This window comes from Ranitomeya imitator, chromosome 8 (assembly GCF_032444005.1).
Source record: "Ranitomeya imitator isolate aRanImi1 chromosome 8, aRanImi1.pri, whole genome shotgun sequence".
In the NCBI taxonomy this organism is placed as follows: Eukaryota; Metazoa; Chordata; class Amphibia; order Anura; family Dendrobatidae; genus Ranitomeya; species Ranitomeya imitator.
In genome coordinates, this window is record NC_091289.1 from 26,989,471 (window position 1) to 27,005,690 (window position 16,220).

General features: G+C 43.7%; 1 protein-coding gene across 2 annotated transcripts in view; it reads right to left on the reverse strand.

Moving 5' to 3' along the window:
- Positions 1-12,735, reverse strand: part of PTPRG (protein tyrosine phosphatase receptor type G) — a 572,884-nt gene extending 560,149 nt beyond the window's left edge. The window contains exon 1 of one of the 2 annotated variants that reach the window (XM_069736625.1): positions 12,176-12,735. In XM_069736625.1, the coding sequence (XP_069592726.1) occupies positions 12,176-12,260 (85 nt within the window). In that variant the 5' untranslated portion in view covers positions 12,261-12,735. The remainder of the gene's footprint in view (positions 1-12,175) is intronic. The other variant, XM_069736626.1, reaches the window with a different exon arrangement.
- Positions 12,736-16,220: the final 3,485 nt, after the last annotated feature.

Sequence of the window (16,220 nt, forward strand, 5' to 3'; positions counted from 1 at the left end):
TGTTTACCCTGGTTACAGGTGAACACATCGCTAGATCGGCGTCACACACGCCGATCTAGCGATGACAGCGGGGTGATCAGCGACCAAAAAAAAGGTCCTGATCATTCCCCACGACCAACGATCTCCCAGCGGGGGCCTGATCGTTGGTTGCTGTCACACAAAGATTTCGTTAAGGATATCGTAGCAACGATCCCGCTAACGATATCGTTATGTGTGAAGGTACCTTTAGACGCTCCTAATCAACTCGTTATCTGCATTAAAGACAGCTGGCTTACATAGTCACCTTTATAAAAGACTCCTGTCCACAGACTCAGTCAGACTCTAACCTCTGCAACATGGGCAAGACCAAAGAGCTTTATAAGGATGTCAGGGACAAGATCATAGACCTGCACAAAGCTGGAATGGGCTACAAAACCATAAGTAAGATGCTGGGTGAGAAGGAGACAACTGATGGTGCAATAGTAAGAAAATGGAAGCAATACATAATGACTGTCAATCGACATCGATCTGGGGCACTGTGCAAACTCTCACCACGTGGGGTATCCTTGATCATGAGGAAGGTGAGAGATCAGCCTAAAGCTACACGGGAGGAACTTGTTAATGATCTCAAGGCAGCTGGGACCAGTCACAAAGAAAACCATTGGTAACACATTACACCATAAAGGTTTAAAATCCTTCAGTGCCTGCAATGTCCCCTTGTTCAAGAAGAAGGCACATGTGCAGGCCCATGTGATGATTGCCAATGAACACCTGGATGATTCTGTGAGTGACTGGGAGAAGGTGCTGTGGTCAAATGAGACAAAAATTGAGGTCTTTGGCATTAACTCGCCGTGTTTGGGTCATAGGCAGCATTTCTCTTCCTCCAAAGAAAATCGTCCCCACTGTCAAGCATGGAGGTGGAAACATTCTGTTTTGGGGGGGGTTTCTCTGCTAAGGGCACAGGACTACTTCACTCCATCAATGGGAGAATAGATGGAACCATGTACTTTAAATCCTGAGTGACCACCTCCTTTCCTCAACCAGGACATTAAAAATGGGTCTTGGCTAGGTCTTCCAGCAAGACACTGACTCAAAACATACAGCCAAGGCAACAAAGGAGTGGCTCAAAAAGAAGCACATTAAGGTCATGGAGTGGCCCAACCAGTCTCCAGACCTTAATCCCATAGAAAACTTATGGAGGGAGTTGATACTCCGAGTTGCCAAGCGACAGCCTCAAAATCTTAATGATTTAGAGATGATCTGCAAAGAAGAGTGGACCAAAATTCCTCCTGACATGTGCACAATCCTCATCATCAACTACAAAAAAACGTCTGACTGCTGTGCTTGCCAACAAGGGTTTTGCCACCAAAGTATTAAGTCTTGTTTGCCAGAGGGATCAAATACTTATTTCTCACTGCAAAAATGCAAATAAATGTATATAATTTAAACAATGTGATTTTATTTTTGATATTGTCTCAACGTAAAAATTAATCTACCCTTAAAATCATAGACTTTTCGTGTCTTTGTCAGTGGGCAAACTAACAAAATCAGCAAGGGATCAAATAATGATTTCCTTCACTGTACAAAGGGCTAAAGCAAATGGCGTAGTCATCAGGTCATAGTCCAGAGTTAGAATTCAGTCACCCCACAAACACATCTGTCAGACCATAACCAACTGCTCCTATACATCAAATCCACAAAGAAATCACCCTCACAAACCCCGCAAAAGACCGGCCTCTTTAGCCTGCCACCATCCTTCAAATGGTCCAAGATGTCGGCCCCAAAATACAAAGATGCCATCAACAGACCAGAGATCAAGGAGAAGCTCCAATGTTTCCATAATAACGTGTATGAACTCAACCCAGAAGGAGTACACCTAGCGGTAAGAGACCTTAACGACATTCTATATGCCATGGCAGAAATGTCTGACCTGAAAAGAATCATCAACAAGAGACCGAGTAAACAAAATCCCAACAACTGGTTTGACAAAGAATGCAAGACCATACGGAAGGCCCTAAGAATGGCCTCAAATAAAAAACACAGAGACCCCAATAACCCCACTCTGAGAGAAGCCTACCACACCGTACAACGAAATTACAAAGCCATCCTCAGAAAGAAAAAGCAAAACGACATCTCTGCCAAACTCCTCCAACTCCAAGATGCCCTTGAAGACAACAAATTTTGGGAACTGTGGAATCACCTTGGATCCAACCAGAAAAGCAACAGCCTCCACATCCAGAGCGGCAACATCTGGCTCCAGTACTTCAAGGACCTCTACAATGACATCCCAAGTGAAGACCTGAACCTGGCACAAAAAGAGCTTGTGAAAAAACTGAAAGATATGGAGGAAAAGTTCAAAGATTTCCAAAATCCTCTGGATACACCAATCACACTGACAGAAATAACAGAAAGGATCACACAGATAAAAGGTAAAAAAGCCAGTGGTCCAGATGGGATCCTCCCAGAAATGCTGAAATACAGCCCTCCAGACATCCAGGCTGCGATAACAAAACTATTTAATATTGTACTGCAGGCCGGCTGCTTCCCCAAAAACTGGAACCAAGGCCTCATAACCCCTATACACAAAAATGGGGACAAGTACGACCCAGCAAACTACTGAGGGATATGTGTCAGCAGCAACCTGGGTAAACTCTTCAACTGCATCCTGAACAAGAGGATCCTCACCTTCCTCACCGAGCACAACGTCCTCAGCAAGAGCCAAGCAGGGTTCATGCCAAACCACCGCACCACTGACCACATCTACACTCTGCACAGCCTCATCAAGAGCCACGTCCACAATACAAAGAACGGGAAGATATACGCTTGTTTTGTGGACTTCAAGAAGGCCTTCGACTCAGTGTGGCACCCAGGACTATTCCTAAAATTGCTGGGGAGCGGAATAGGAGGCAAAACATATGATGTCATCCGAAGCTCCTACACAGAGAACAGTTGCAGTGTGAAGGTCAACGGAAGGAGGACAGCCTATTTCCAACAAAGTCGAGGAGTGAGACAGGGCTGCAGCCTCAGTCCAACGCTCTTTAACATCTACATCAACGAGCTGGCAGTGGCCCTAGAGTCCTCCTCAGCACCAGGACTCACCCTCCATGACACCCAGGTGAAATTTCTGCTGTATGCAGATGACCTCGTGCTGTTATCACCAACTGAGAAAGGCCTCCAAGATCATCTGAAAATCCTAGAGACCTTCAGCAGCACATGGGCACTGCCAATCAACGAGAAAAAAACTAATATCATGGTGTTCCAGAAAAGAAAGCAGAAACCCACTGGCAATCCTACCTTTATGATAGACAACCGTCCACTTACTGAAACCAACAGGTACACCTACCTGGGCCTAGAACTCAGCCAGTCAGGGAGCTTCAAGCAAGCCATAGAGTCACTAAAAGACAAGGCATCCAAAGCCTTCTATGCCATCAGAAGGCGTCTGTACCACCTCAAGGCACCAGTAACCGTATGGCTAAAAATTTTTGACTCCATCATTGCCCCAATTCTTCTATACGGTAGTGAGGTCTGGGGCCCAGTCTCATACCCAAACTGGTCAAAGTGGGACGCTGGGCCGACAGAAATATTCCACCTAGAGTTCTGCAAGCATCTTCTCCAAGTCCATCGGAGCACATCAAATAGCGCCTGCCGAGCAGAGCTGGGCAGATTCCCACTACACATCGCAATAAAGAAGAAGGCGCTGTCATTCAAGGCTCATCTACAAAGTAGCAGTCCCAGCTCCTACCATCACAAAGCCTTCCTACACCAGGAAGCCTCAGGAAGCCTCCCAAGGAAAAGTACCCAAAGCCAGTCTGACCAAGCCATCAACCTCCATGGCCTGACAAAAGGTGAAATCCAGAAAATGGTACACAAAGTCAAAGAGGAATATCTCAGCATCTGGAGGAACGACATAAACAAATCCCAGAAACTGACAATATACCGGAATCTACAGAGGGAGTACAAACTGGCCCCATATCTAGAGAAACTAGAAAACCCCAAAGATCGACAGATCCTGAGCCGGTACAGACTGAGCGCCCACAGCCTACTCATCGAATCCGGGCGGCACCGACAGAACTACAAGCCTCGAGAGAACAGACTCTGCCAGCAGTGCCCCCAGGAGGCCGTGGAGGATGAGGCCCACTTCCTGCTGAGGTGCCCCAAATACTCCGCAGTGAGGGACACTCACTTCAAGAGGCTGTCTGATCTCCTCCCAGATTTCACCTCCAAGGAGGAGGAAGAGAAACTGCCGATAATACTGGGGGAAGAGGAAAGTGCAGTGGCCGTAGCAGCGGAATATGTCAGTGCCTGCCACAGACTAAGAGGAGCCTGATATGTCATGGACTCCCGTACCCCAACACTGGACATATCCCTATCCCCCGACTAAAGAGCCCGATATGTCATGGACTCCTATACCCCACCCTGGAAACATCCCCTATCCTCTAAAAGGAATTTGATATTCCCTGGACCTCTATATGCCCCCCCTCCCCCACCCCCGTATTTTTACCATATGCTTTGGCAATGCTAACATGTACTTAGTCCTGCCAATAAAGCTCATTTGAATTTGAATTTGAATTCCAAGGTCAGAGTGCATCAAGGCAAAAGACAACTCCAGGTGTTCGACAACCCCAACACATGTAGAGATTTCCTAACAAACACACAAACCCTGCATGTGTTGAGGCTGTCGAACAGCCGCGGGGACACAAACATACTTTCAGCACGTCGAAGACACTCGAGTAGCACCCGAGCATGGGAGGATAACACCTAATCCCAGCATGTTCGCTCATCACTACTGGACATGTGAAGTCAGCCTAAGGCCGGGGTCACACTTGCGAGTTCAGTGCGAGAAACCCACGCATCTATTCCCGACACTGCCGTCGGTGGCTCAAGACCAAACTTTGCGGCAGCATGTATTTCTATGTAGCCACACGCTCCGGTTCAAGCAGCCGCCGGCAATTGATGCGCAAGTTTCTGGCATTAAACTTGCAAGTGTGACCACGGCTTAAAGTCAGTTTCCTTCCTCTGCTGGCAGCTGACAATATAGTCCTTTATTTCTTCTCCAGAAGAAGTTGTCTCAACCCCTTCTCTGGCGAGCAGGACAGAAAGCCATTTCCATTGGATTATCTGTAGCGAGTGGAGGATCACTGGCTGGTGGGAGAGCATCTGAGCATGTGTGACCACCAGCATTAAACGCAAGTGGACGTGCTTATTGCTATGCAGTTTGAACACCAGGTGGCTCCAAACTAAGAAAATGCCATAATTCTTTACTAGATAGTTTTCAAATAACAAACATGGTTCATTTTATAGACTTGGGGGGGTACAAATAACTTGGATACATTGCAGTCCATACATCTAAACCGATAGTGTTTCTTCTTCAGCTCCTCTCTTGCCTATAGGCAGTGTCACTTATAGCATCTCATCCACATTCAAGCGAGTGATGGCAAGTTGCAATGTCACACATCGGCCACAGAGAAGTGGCGCTATATCTGGAAAGCCTTCTCTTCTAAGAGAGAATAGTACAAGTCCCAGCTTCCTACCACTTCATTATGTAGCAACACAAGGCAAATAAAACCAGCCTGGCCCCAACGCTCGAAGGTTTGGGAATCAATCAAGAAGCAAAGAAAGTAATAAAGCATCAGCCCGGGGCCAGAACGACACCGGAGGCTGCAGCTCTTGTTTTGTAATTTCACATAAGCATCAGTTTTTTTCCCCTTTTATTATTATTTCCATGTCCCTAGTAATAATAATAAGTTGCTGCTCTCTCCAAGCCGGGAAATATACACAGCATGCAAAGCGACTGCAGAGCAGATTACGCCCACATAGCTTTTCACAAAATAGGATTTTTTTTTGGCATTTTATGATATAAAAATGCATCCCCCCCCATACTACAAAGGTAATTTTGGTGCTGTATTAAGTAGTTTTTCCACCCCTTCCCTTATGAAATTATATAACGTCTTCCCCTTCCCACTCCCCCCTGCAGCCACTTAAGGAGCCTTTGCATTTAAATCACATTACAGTACCACTACTATTTCTATCAGGCTCTTCACTGTGATTTATGAAGCTCGGCAATCTCCGGTGACAGGTCCTCCTCTAAACGCACTGGACTGGCTATACGTATAGGTCAAAAGCCTGATAGTCATTTCCCCAGACAAGATGCCGTCAACTTAGCTTCTCTTTTGAGGAGTGTAGATATTACATGTAATAATTTGTAGGAGATGTGCGGGATGGAGAACCGGAAGAGAAGGAGCAAAATACAAAGATAAGACTCTGGATCATCAGGAAAGTCTGATGACAACCAATGCCTCCCTCGTCTCTGGAGAACTATAAATTAGAGCATATCCCAAAATGAATCTTAAGGAAAACAACAGGAGGTATCACTCCTGCTGTGGAGATAAATAATTTGATTTTAAGGATTCTATTAGAACAGGTTAACAAGTCAACGCGTTTCAAGGTCCTACTGAATATTCAGGGCATTGATATGAGTAGTTCTAGCTTAGCTAGTGAATCATGACCGGCCATCACTCTACTCACGGTCATGATGGCCAGAATGTCCAAGGGTTGAGGAACTTGACCCCCAACACTCCTCAAAATGCCAATAGACGGCCATTAATAAATGGCATTGCACAAATCAGTCCACCACTCCTTTCAGGGGAAACAGCCAATTTGAAGATTTCCTTCAATGAAAGGCGCTGGACAGACATCTGTCCGAGATGGTTTAGGGAGTCCTGCCTTGAGCAGGGAGTTGGACACGATGACCCTGGAGGTTCCTTCAAACTCTAATGCTCTATGAGTCTATGACACAACCAACCAGGTTTTCCCCAACCATGGACCCGCTGCTTTTGAGACACTATTACATAAGATGCTGTAATATTCAGCAGCCATGTACCCGAATACTACCATAGATGGCACCAGATCCTTGGTTTGGACGGGCAAGGAAGAGGATACTGGGGGTGTCCACTCAGTTTCTCGTGTAAATTCACATGAGCGCGGAGATCAGTAAAAGTCAAAGATGCAAGAAAATGAGCTAAGATCTTGTTGTCAACTTGCAGACTATCCAGTTTGAAGCCAACAGAAGCAACGAGAGCATAAAAAGTAGCCAACAAGTAGCAGTGTATACGTATAAATTGCGAGAGTACACTAATCATTTGCTCCTATATAATTGTTAGAACGTATGAAAATAGTCAAGACTTTAAGAGGTTTTCCACTTCTAGGATATTGATCACCTTAAGTATACATCGGCGAGGGGCTGACACCCATCACCCAGATGTTACCACCAGCTCTAGCTGTGGCCAAAAAACGGAACTCCACAGCAGTCACATTGATTAGTAACTGTCATATAATCAAATAAACTCCAATTAAAACTGAAGGGCGTCTAGAGGTTTTCTAAGCACCATTATTTAATGGGGAGAGGCGAATTACCCACTAGCAGACCCTTCTGGCAGCTGCGCATCTCCGGTAGGAGCAAGCGGTTACATCTGTTGGGACAAGATAGGGTTCCAGTTCCACCACCAAGTTTTTAGGCGCATAGGCAACTTAAATCTTGGGCTTAGTCCAGACCATATGTAGCTAGTACAGCTGTGTTAGTGATGGACATCACATGATTCACACTTTGGTGGAGTAAATCTGACCAGAGAATTTATTTGCCACGTCAAGACGTACATAAGACTTTCCTACACAAAAATCGATAAAAGAGGAAAAATAAATTGTTCCCATAGTGGCAAAAACAAACACCCTACCATTTATTGTTCAATTTAAAGGTTTAAAAAATATATATATATATTTTTATTACTGTAGATATATATTGTATTTATTCTTCTTCACCACGTTAAGGCTGAAGATAAATTAATTATCAATTTTCCAGTTTGTTCAACATACGGCAAATAATAATTGGAAAAGAAATTGGAGCACAAACCTCTAAAAATGTATGTAGGTCATGTGTGTAAGTCTCTAATAGCCCTGGTCATGACTCCTGTAGCTTAAAAGAAGCCAATTTTAAGCCTTCCTAATACATGGAAATTCAGTGATGACTAATTAACCCTTAATAATCCCCAGAACATATCAAAGTGTCAACAAATCAGTTTTTTTTTTTTCTAGAGTCCTGACAACGGTCATCTTTATTGGCCAAAAGAAAAGATACTAATAGCAGGTCACCAATGATCGCTGGGTTTGAGGGATGATACAAGCAACTGCAGTTTCCCCAAAATTAATGAGTAGCTCTTAATTATTATCTTATATAGCGACATTAATTCCACAGTGCTTGACATACATCATCATGAATTTCCCCGATGGGGCTCACAATCTAGATTCCCGATCAGTATGTCTTTGGAACATGGGAGTAAACTGGCAAACCTGGCGGAAACCCGCGGGAACATGGGGTGAACATACAAACTCCTTGCAGATGTTGTCCATGGTGGGATTGGAACCCAAGACCCCAGCTCTGCAAGGCTGCAGTTGCCAACCACCGAGCCACCGTGCTCCTCAAAAAACCCTGTCATTAAGACAATTCCCCATTTCTTTCAACATAAAGGCATGTATTCTCCAGCTTTGCCAATTAAGCCTAGAGCTTTCTTAATAAAACAACGCGGGGTTGTAGAAGTTTCTACTTAAAATTATCATGGACCAGTTGTCTCCACCTTGCAAAACCTTAACTTCCAGAAGGATAGGACATGCTGGGAGTTAACGTTCAAGAGTTACGGAGCCACAGGTTGGAGATGACTGTCAATCGGTGTAGTATTCATCCTTAATGGCCAACTTGTGTACAGTGAATTGATTCAATAGATTTGAAGGAAACCTCCAGGACATTAAATCACTGAAGTCAAACGCTGGTTATCGTCAACTACGCTGAAAGAAATAGAAGTCTTTATGGGCAGTGACAAATGCCAAAGAATTAAATTCCCTCGGAGACCAAAGTCACCGGACAAGTTAAGATTTTCTTCAATATTTCAAACTCAAGTTAAGTACACGAAGAATATCTCCGGAGCTTACTCAATGACTAATGCTCCCATTCCAGATCAATAGGAATTACATTATTCACAGCTTTCCGATGATGCAGAGTATTTGGATATGGTACAAAATATTTCCGGATATATTTGCACTTAAATAAATCAAAGAAGCAATACTAAATACAATGTATGAATGGATTTCCAATGCCGCTAATAAACAAAAAACAAAAACACAAGTTTGGACCATTGGAGATGTACTGTTTTTTCTTGCAAGATCTAAAACCTGGAGTCTGATCAGATGTTTATAAAACAATGAGAAACACAAGATTATAATACTTCGTAAAAGGGGAAGGCGATACATTTCCCCGACTTCTCCAGTCATAGATTAACTCTTTAGATCATTTATGAGAATCTTTATCGGTAGGAAGAACAGAACATCAGGAGTCAAGAAAGACTTCTAGCCAGGAACCACGACATGGGTCACCAAAGTCTTTAGAATGTAATAGTCTCTTTGCAACCTTTAAGTCATCCTTTCCATTATCATCAATCTTCGTTCTTTCGCCATAACGGAAACCCTTAATATCTTAAGCAAATTCTCACGGTAGGTTCTGCTGAAAACCCAAGATACCATGGTTCTTCTTCAAGAATGTGTCCACAAATGTCAAAGTCAGTTTGGCACATACTTGCTGGCATCTACAATATAGGCCATCTACTTGTAGCTAGGACCATCCCTAATGTGTCCCGTAAGGACCATTATAGAGAGCATTGGTCAGTTCTAGAACAATAGCTTAGATATTATGACCTATCTGCTTGTCGTGGTACATCTTCATTCCTCTACTATGGAAATATGGATGAAGGGTCTACTTCATAGAGGATGTCATCATCCCCGTAGGGACAACTATACAACCTTGACACCATTGGACGTCTGTAAACGTCAAGATTTTCTTAACATTTAGTATTGTTTCCCACCCAATACTATGATGAACGCATACGATGCATAAAACCTTAAAGCAAGGCTTAAATCGGACCCCTCTTGCAAGATTGTCACATTAAGCCTACATCTCTCCTTGTTTTCCCCTCAAGTGCTCCCAAAGAGACCCTCCTAGATGTAATTACTGCACAATATCAGAGCCACCGAGAAGGACATCACTCAACAGGGCTGAATCGGAGAATAAAATCAATAGGAGAGATAAAGGTTTCTGCTCTAAGATTGGCCACCCCGTTTTCAAATGTATATCTTAAGAAGATGTCAAGACCCAAAGCTGGTCTTCAGATAGGACTTTGAAAATCTTTACGCCAAGACAAGTGTTCCAATATTAAATCCATGGATAGGTCTAAGGGAGGTCAATGGTAAAACGTATCAATAACTGGGACAACTCATTATTATTAGGAACATCATATATGGAGGACACAAGTGCAGACAACTCACGGACCTCAACAATAAGGAGGACACTCTGTACGGGTGGACTAAAGAACAGGGATCAATACTGGAAAACTCACAAAAGCCCTGAATACAAATACGTTTTTAACATAAACCCAAGAATCAATGGCAAAACATAAATCATAGCACCAAACGCACGCCTCACAAGCCTTGTATGTTCATTTCCACATCACATTGTTATACAACTATAGAAAAATTATAAATAATATACATAAATTCTATAAAAAAATAAATAAACTGCAAAAAATACACAAAACAGCAAGAAAGAAAAAAAAAAAAAGCACATGAAATATATTGTTACTACAGCTAGCCTCATAAAACCTTGAACTAGGCTATATGTCACGTGACAGCATCTTATACGGGAAATATGCATTTTAATAACCACAGCTATAAAGAATAGCTCAGCAGTGCCCCTCTGGTATCAAATTGTCATTACACACATAGAAAAAAAAAAAAAAAAGTAATCGGTGCTTAAGTGACCTCCAGTTGCTAAAATATTGCATTTCTGAAGAATTCTATAGGATGAGCGGCCCTATATCTTATCATTTATCTGTAGGACGGAATACAGAAAGCAACCGGGGCATGTGATGTAGAATGGATGGGTGCTCAGTTGGCATCCCTATTTATTTTATACACATTCGTCTACTGCTAGATGATGGGTCAATGCCAAGTAGACAATAGTAGGAAGTCTACACCTCACCCAGTGTATAAAAGACGCCGATGGGGGGCAAATACTTCAAGAATATGAGCGTATTAACTATTTAGTTGGTTAAAAAAAAAAAAAAACAACAAACAAAAATTAGCAAAACAGTTAAAGTCTTGGTTTTCTGCCTTTTCTCCCCCCCCAAATAGGAACTTTACTGGAAAGGGGATCAGACAGATAAAGCGGCAATAAAAGATACCTCCAAAAATCTGCTAAAAAGTAGAAATATTCTCTATAAAATGTGTTCCGTGCACTCCCCAGACCCCAGACCGTGTGTATCCCACTCTACACTTCTCCGGTCTTGCTTTGATTAGGAAAGCACTGCACCAAAAAGCAGCCACATAGCAGATTCCTGATTCTTCCATGCAAAAGAGGGAAGAGGGGGGAGGAGGAGAAGAAGAGAGGGAAAAAGGAGAAGAGAGGGAGAAAGGAATGGGGGGTGTAGACAAAAAAAAATAAAAAAAATCCTACAAGGGATCTGTTCAGTATTTCCTGCATGGCAGTGCTGGAGCATGGCTCCTGGAAGTCACCTTCTGAAGACACTTGCAGCACAAAGAGACGGGAGATTCAGCTGCAAGAAAAGCACTGGCACTGTTACTTATAGACTGGGCAATCAATGGGAACTTTGCTGTATAGGTGTATGGACATTTTTTTTTGAATGGGGGATATATAGGAGAAGCCTATATTAGGGAGTATGCAACCTAAAAGGGGGCTCTGCCAGAATAAAAAAATAAAAGTGGGCATCTGCTGGGTACTGGCTATATAGCACATGAATGGAATCCCCAGTGCCTGTGTGTGCCGGGCATGGAGCATTGGGCAGAGGGGATATTTGTAAATACAGGATAGAACGTTGCGGGAAATGATACATTTGTTTAGTAAACAAAGAAATCATTGGATACAGTTGCAAAATAAGGGACAGTGAGGTCAGATAACAGGGGGATTGGGGGATTGTGAGAACTGGGGGGGTCCACACAGATATAGGAGGGGGTCAAAATGGGGAACAGGCAGCCCCCCCTGTAATATATTTATATATGGGGGTCTGAACATAAGGAGGGGCAGGAGGGGAGCAGGGAAAGGGGCAGCAGATGCCCATGGTGCCCACCCCCTGCCACTTACCGGGGGAGCACAGGACATAGTGCAGCACAGACGTGGAGATTTTCAGGAACAAGATCCACCAGCACGGCTGCAGTAGTCTCCGCATGACACCATGCACATGGAGGACAGAGGCAACTTGTTGACTGTTTCCCCCTCCGACCAAAAAAAGTAGTAGTGGAGGCGAGGAGGGAGGCAGGGGGCTGCGGGTGTCCGGTTACCGGGAGGGCTCTGGGAAGTTGGGGAGCCGGGGAGAGCTCTGGATCTCATGCATGCAGCTCTCTCCGGCGGGTCCCGAGCTTTGCTGGGGGGGTCTCCTCTAGTCCAGGGGGGTCTCTGTATTATTCCAGGCTCCTGGGGTCTCTAGTCCAGGCTCCTCCTGGCTGATCGCACCGGGTCTGGCCGCTTTCCATTCTCCCATACAGGAAGTAACATGTGAGCGGCTCCAGCCGGAGACTTTAAAGCTCAGAGGGAGAGGGAGCTCGGGAGCGCGCGCCGACACTGGGCGTCTGAGCGCAGGCGCGCCCCCGACTCTCTTAAAGGAGCAGCGCCGCCATTTCCTCTCCTCTCATCGAGGAGCAGCAGAAGAAGAAACCCTTGCTGTCAGTATTATACAGTTAGCAGCCTGACACCCCCACCATCTGTCATCCAACCCCAGATCTGGGGGGTGCAAACAGCAAGCAGTGACATACTTCACAGATGGTGTGATTTTATTGCAATCTTGGCAGAGAATACAGAACCCTGGATGTACTTTCTTTCTACATGTAACACATTTCTATCTGTATAGGGCTGTGTATTTAGATGGCCATTGCTTAGTGGCAGAAGGTAAGTGATAGGGGCTCCTGTGTGCACTGATGACTGTCATCTCCCCAGACACAGAGCTCAGCTCACAGCCTTCTCCATGAGAGATCAGGAGCTGCAGCTCATCAGAGCCTCTGTCCCTGCATCCCCTGCATGCCCTGCATCTCCTGCATCCCCTGCATCCCCTGCATGCCCTGCATCCCCTGCATGCCCTGCATGCCCTGCATCCCCTGCATGCCGTGCATCTCCTGCATCCCCTGCATGCCCTGCATCCCCTGCATGCCCTGCATCCCCTGCATCCCCTGCATGCCCTGCATCTCCTGCATCCCCTGCATGCCGTGCTTGCCCTGCATCCCCTGCATGCCCTGCATCTCCTGCATCCCCTGCATGCCCTGCATCCCCAGCATCCCCTGCTTGCCCTGCATGCTCTGCATCCCCAGCATCATCTGCATCCTCTGCATCCCCTGCGTGCCCTGCATCCTCTGCATGCCCTGCATCCCCTGCGTACCCTGCATCCCCTGCTTGCCCTGCATGCCCTGCATCCCCTGCATCCTCTGCATCCCCTGCATCCTCTGCATGCCCTGCATCCCCTGCATCCTCTGCATCCCCTTCATCCTCTGCATCCCCTGTATCCCCTTCATCCTCTGCATCCCCTGTATCCCCTTCATCCTCTGCATCCCCTGCATCACCAGCATTCCCTGCATCCTCACCATCCCCTGCATGCCCTGCATCCTCTGCACCCCCTGCATCCTCTACTGCTCCTCTCATCTATTTCTGCTTCTCCTTCCAGATCCTCTGCTGTCTTCTCTAGCTCTGCAATGCTCTGTGTGTGCTGGCTGCTGTCTCCTTCTATGTCCTCGCATCTCTCATCTATCTCCTCTTATAATCTCCTCTCTGCTGCTCCATCTATCTGTCCCTGCTAGCTGTCACATTCACCACAACCACTACCTGCATGTTCTATACATCTGCTCCATTTGCATGTTCTATACATCTGCTCCAAGAGCTGTATTTGCTACTTAACCCTGTGAGACTGCAATGTTTGTGTATTGGGATTTATTTTATAATGTTTATGGGCAATACTGCACACTAACTCAGCTCTTCTACATCTGCTGCACACTAACTCAGCTATGCTACATCTGAGCAATGCTGCACAATAACTCATCTCTGCTACATCTGAGCAATGCTGCACAATAACTCAGCTCTGCTACATCTGAGCAATGCTGCACAATAACTCAGCTCTGCTACATCTGAGCAATGCTGCACAATAACTCAGCTCTGCTACATCTGAGCAATGCTGCACACTAAGCTCTGCTACATCTGAGCAATGCTGCACAATAACTCAGCTCTGCTACATCTGAGCAATGCTGCACAATAACTCAGCTCTGCTACATCTGAGCAATGCTGCACAATAACTCAGCTCTGCTACATCTGAGCAATGCTGCACAATAACTCAGCTCTGCTACATCTGAGCAATGCTGCACAATAACTCAGCTCTGCTACATCTGAGCAATGCTGCACAATAACTCAGCTCTGCTACATCTGAGCAATGCTGCACAATAACTCAGCTCTGCTACATCTGAGCAATGCTGCACAATAACTCAGCTCTGCTACATCTGCTGCACACTAACTGAGCTCTGCTACATCTGAGCAATGCTGAACAATAACTCAGCTCTGCTACATCTGAGCAATGCTGCACACTAAGCTCTTCTACATCTGAGCAATGCTGCACAATAAGCTCTTCTACATCTGAGCAATGCTGCACAATAACTCAGCTCTGCTACATCTGAGCATTGCTGCACAATAACTCAGCTCTGCTACATCTGAGCAATGCTGCTTATTTACAACAGTTATCTAGTATTTTCTGTGCTGTGCACCTTCCTCACCAGCTCATGGCTTAGCTGCTATGTGCTTTCTGCTCCCTGGTTCCTCCTCATTCCCTTCATCCTTCTCTTATTCCTCTCTGATCCCTGATTCTTGCTTCTCTCTTCTTTATTTCTCCTGATGCTCCCTCCCATTTTATTATTACCTGCTCTCCACCTCTGTCATGTCACATCTTCTTTACCCCTCCTGTGAATTTCTCACTCTCACCATCATCCATGCCCATTAATTTTCAGTCTCCAACAAACCCCCGACGTTATGATGAATGCTCGTCTTCATCTATCTGCAATCTTCTATCATTCACACAACCTTTATCTCTGTCCTCCCTCCTATGTGCACATACAAGTAGGGATTTCCATCATTTGTTTGTAGATCGGTTACATAGATTAAATATATTTTACATCTAGCTTATGCTATCTATTATCTATCTATTATCTATCTATTATCTATCTATCTATCTATTATCTATCTATCTATTATCTATTATCTATCTATCTATCTATCTATCTATCTATCTATCTATTATCTATCTATCTATTATCTATTATCTATCTATCTATCTATTATCTATCTATCTATCTATCTATCTATCTATCTATCTATCTATCTATCTATTATCTATCTATCTATCTATATCTATCTATCTATCTATCTATTATCTACCTATCTATTATCTATATCTATCTATCTATCTATCTATTATCTACCTATCTATTATCTATCTATCATCTATCTATTATCTATCTATCTATCTATCTATCTATCTATTATCTATCTATCTATTATCTATCTATCATCTATCTATCTATCTATTATCTATCCATCTATCTATTATCTATCTATCTATCATCTATCTATTATCTATCTATCTATTATCTACCTATCTATTATATATCTCTATCTATCTATTATCTATCAATCTATCTATTATCTATCTATCATCTATCTATCTATCTATCTATCTATCTATCTATCTATCTATCTATCTATCTATCTATTTATCTATCTATTATCTATCTATCTATCTATCATCTATCTATCTATTATCTATCCATCTATCTATTATCTGTCTATCTATCATCCATCTATTATCTATCTATCTATCTATTATCTATCTATCTATTATCTATCTCTATCTATCTATTATCTATCCATCTATCTATTATCTATCTATCATCTATCTATCTATCTATCTATCTATCTATCTATCTATCTATTATCTATCTATCTATCTATTATCTATCTATCTATTATCTATCTATCTATTATTTATCTATTATCTATCTATCTATTATCTATCTATCTATTATCTATCTATCTATCTATCTATCTATCTATTATCTATCTATCTATCTATCTATCTATCTATCTATCTATTATCTATCTATCT